This window comes from Eriocheir sinensis, chromosome 59, assembly GCF_024679095.1.
Source record: "Eriocheir sinensis breed Jianghai 21 chromosome 59, ASM2467909v1, whole genome shotgun sequence".
Classification (NCBI taxonomy): Eukaryota; Metazoa; Arthropoda; class Malacostraca; order Decapoda; family Varunidae; genus Eriocheir; species Eriocheir sinensis.
The window spans coordinates 9,447,772-9,450,616 of NC_066567.1; the positions used below are offsets into that span (position 1 = coordinate 9,447,772).

The 2,845-nt window shown below is 48.8% G+C and overlaps 1 protein-coding gene across 2 annotated transcripts in view; it reads left to right on the forward strand.

Annotated features, from left to right (window-relative positions):
* The first annotated feature begins 1,368 nt into the window (after positions 1-1,368).
* LOC126985548 (mucin-5AC-like) overlaps positions 1,369-2,845 on the forward strand; it is a 2,922-nt gene continuing 1,445 nt past the window's right edge. For both annotated transcript variants that reach the window (XM_050840648.1, XM_050840649.1), the window contains exon 1: positions 1,369-2,845. This exon is cut by the window's right edge. In XM_050840648.1, coding sequence (XP_050696605.1) covers positions 1,836-2,845 — 1,010 coding nt within the window. In that variant the 5' untranslated portion in view covers positions 1,369-1,835.

Below are 2,845 nucleotides of genomic sequence, written 5' to 3' on the forward strand. Positions count from 1 at the left end.
AGAGGAGGAGAGAGGAAAGGAGGGGAGAGGAGAGGAGAGGAGAGGAAGAAGTTTTACGTAATTTATCTTAAGGGCAAGGCGGCGGGGTGCAGACATCAATTAATTAAAGAAAACGGAGTGTCAGCCCATCCAGAGAAATATAATGGAGGGCAGACTGTACTAAGCGATAATTAAACCCAGAAATAGAGAGAGAGAGAGAGAGAGAGAGAGAGAGAGAGAGAGAGAGAGAGAGAGAGAGAGAGAGAGATGCTGTCCTCGTCCGTGTTTTATATGAAGCAAGGGAAGAAAACCAACGCTCTCTCTCTCTCTCTCTCTCTACACCTGTTTTCTTGCTCATTTACAAAGAAAGATAGAGACGTGTGTTAAAGAAAAAGAAAAAAAGATTAATATATATGTATGGGAGGGTGCGGAGGGACATAATTCATTTGAGAGAGAGAGAGAGAGAGAGAGAGAGAGAGAGAGAGAGAGAGAGAGAGAGAGAGAGAGAGAGAGAGAGAGAGAGAGAGAGAGAGAGAGAGAGAGAGAGAGAGAGAGAGAGAGAGAGAGAGAGAACAGATAGAAAGAAATGAAGAGAGGAAGCAGAACAATGAAAGAAAATGGGAAAGAAGGAAAAAAGAAGAATGAAGGAAATACAGAAAAAATAATAATGAATGATGAAATGAAGGAAGAGAAGAAAGAGAAAGAAGGAGTTAAGAGAAAGAAGATAAAGAAGATGAAAGAAAATGAGAAGAAGAAGGGAAGAAGAGAGTAAGTGAAAGAGAGAGAGAGAGAGAGAGAGAGAGAGAGAGAGAGAGAGAGAGAGAGAGAGAGAGAACCATTAGTTGTGAAGATGAATAAGCGTCAAATAAGTCCGTGGAGGGAAAACGGGAAACGACATGTAATTAAGCATAGAAAATGGACTCCGTGTTGCCTCATTTTTCAAGGGGGAGCTAAATCATTGTTCACGTCTAATATCATATGCTGACATCACGTTTGCTGCTGCTGCTGCTGTTGTTATTGTTGTTGTTGTTGTTGTTGTTGTTGTTGTTGTTGCTTGGTTTCATTTATCTTATCTTTCATTATTATCCTTATTATCTATTTTATTATTCCTACTCCTATCCATTATTCGTATTTATTCGTCGTTATTTCATTTCTAGGTTTCAAAGGTGTAATTTTACAGGTTAGAAAAAAAGAAGCAGAATATTAAATCTCTCTCTCTCCCTAATTCGTTTTCTTTGTTGTTGTTTTGAACGTGGAAAGAAAGGGACGTTCAATGATGCCCGACTTCTCAAACGCTTTCTACTCACATAACAAACATATCAAAAGGCCACAACGGAGATAAATCGAATACCCATCACCGTTTTTTACATCCATGGTGCAGAAGCCTTGTTAAACTACCACTCGGGCTCATAAAACTACCCATGGAAACACCAACACAACCTCTACAAAAGCCTTATCAAACGTGGGTGTGTGGGGTGTGAATGCTAGAAATCAGAGGCAGTAGCGAGGATGTTGGGCCCGAGGGAGTATGCGAGACGTGATAACTACTCGTATCTAGCCTGGGAGTAGTCGAGATCCTGGTTGCGGCGAGGGTGTGGCTAGCTGGTTGGGTGTGTAGCGGAGATAGGGTGGCTCAAGGGTTCGAGGCTCCTTGTGGGTGTGGCTGGCGGCTACACAACTGAAGGACTTGTGGCGTGGATGCTGAGACAGGGTGTAGGCGAGATGTGAGGTGTCTCTTACCGCCATTACACCCCTATATGAAGCCTCACTAACTGGGACATCCTCAGACCACATCCCACCTGGTTCCTCGCATCTTCCCTTCGTCACTAGCCCTTGAAGGAGTACACGGAGGCGCCATGTCCCCGGGAGCCGCAAAGGAGAACGTGAAGACCGCCCGATGCACCGCCATGCTGGACCGGTTCCTCCACCACCCGTCGCGGTACCGGTACAAGGTGGAGTTCGTGGAGTTCTGCGTCATGAAAGTCCTCTTCAGCGGGCGGGACGAGGACGTGGTGCTGCGGGAGGACTTCATCGAGGCGTTCAGGAGGCACAGCGGCGTCTCCTTCAGCTGCAACAAGGGCTTCGTGCAGCACCTGGTGGCCGCGGGCGTCAGGGTCACCAGGGTCATTCGTCGCCGGGTCAAGGAGTACTACTACGTGGGTCTTCGGCTTGTGGACGGCGAGGGGCGGAGGTTCACTGACTTCATGAGCGGTGGAAGGCCTGGCGATGCTACCCAAGACTCCGACGATGATACAAAAGTGGGAATACAACGAACCACGACTCCAAACAGCCCTCTGACTGCCCTAGACCCCTCAACCACCTCCTCGCCTCTTCCAGCAGCAAATACGAGTGAGGGGAGACAGCTAACCACGCCTAAGAACGGCCCTCCCCTTCCCTTCGACCCCTCAACCACCTCCTTGCCCCTTCCAGCAGCAAATACGAGTGAGGGGAGACAACGAAACACGCCTAAGAACGGCCCTCCCCTTCCCTTCGACCCCTCAACCACCTCCTTGCCTCTTCCAACAGCAAATACGAGTGAGGGGAGACAACTAACCACGCCTAAGAACGGCCCTCCCCTTCCCTTCGACCCCTCAACCACCTCCTCGCCCCTTCCAACAGCAAATACGAGTGAGGGGAGACAATTAACCACGCCTAAGAACGGCCCTCCCTTTCCTTTCGACCCCTCAACCACCTCTACGACCCCTAAAAAAGCAGATGAAAGTGAGGGGAGACCGACCAACATCGCCATGCAAAAGCTCATGAACTACCCAGCACTGCACAAGAACCGAGACACCTTCATCAGGTTCTGCCGCGACAAGATCAGATTCACGGGCGACCTCAGTGACTTCGTCTTCCGCAAGGACCT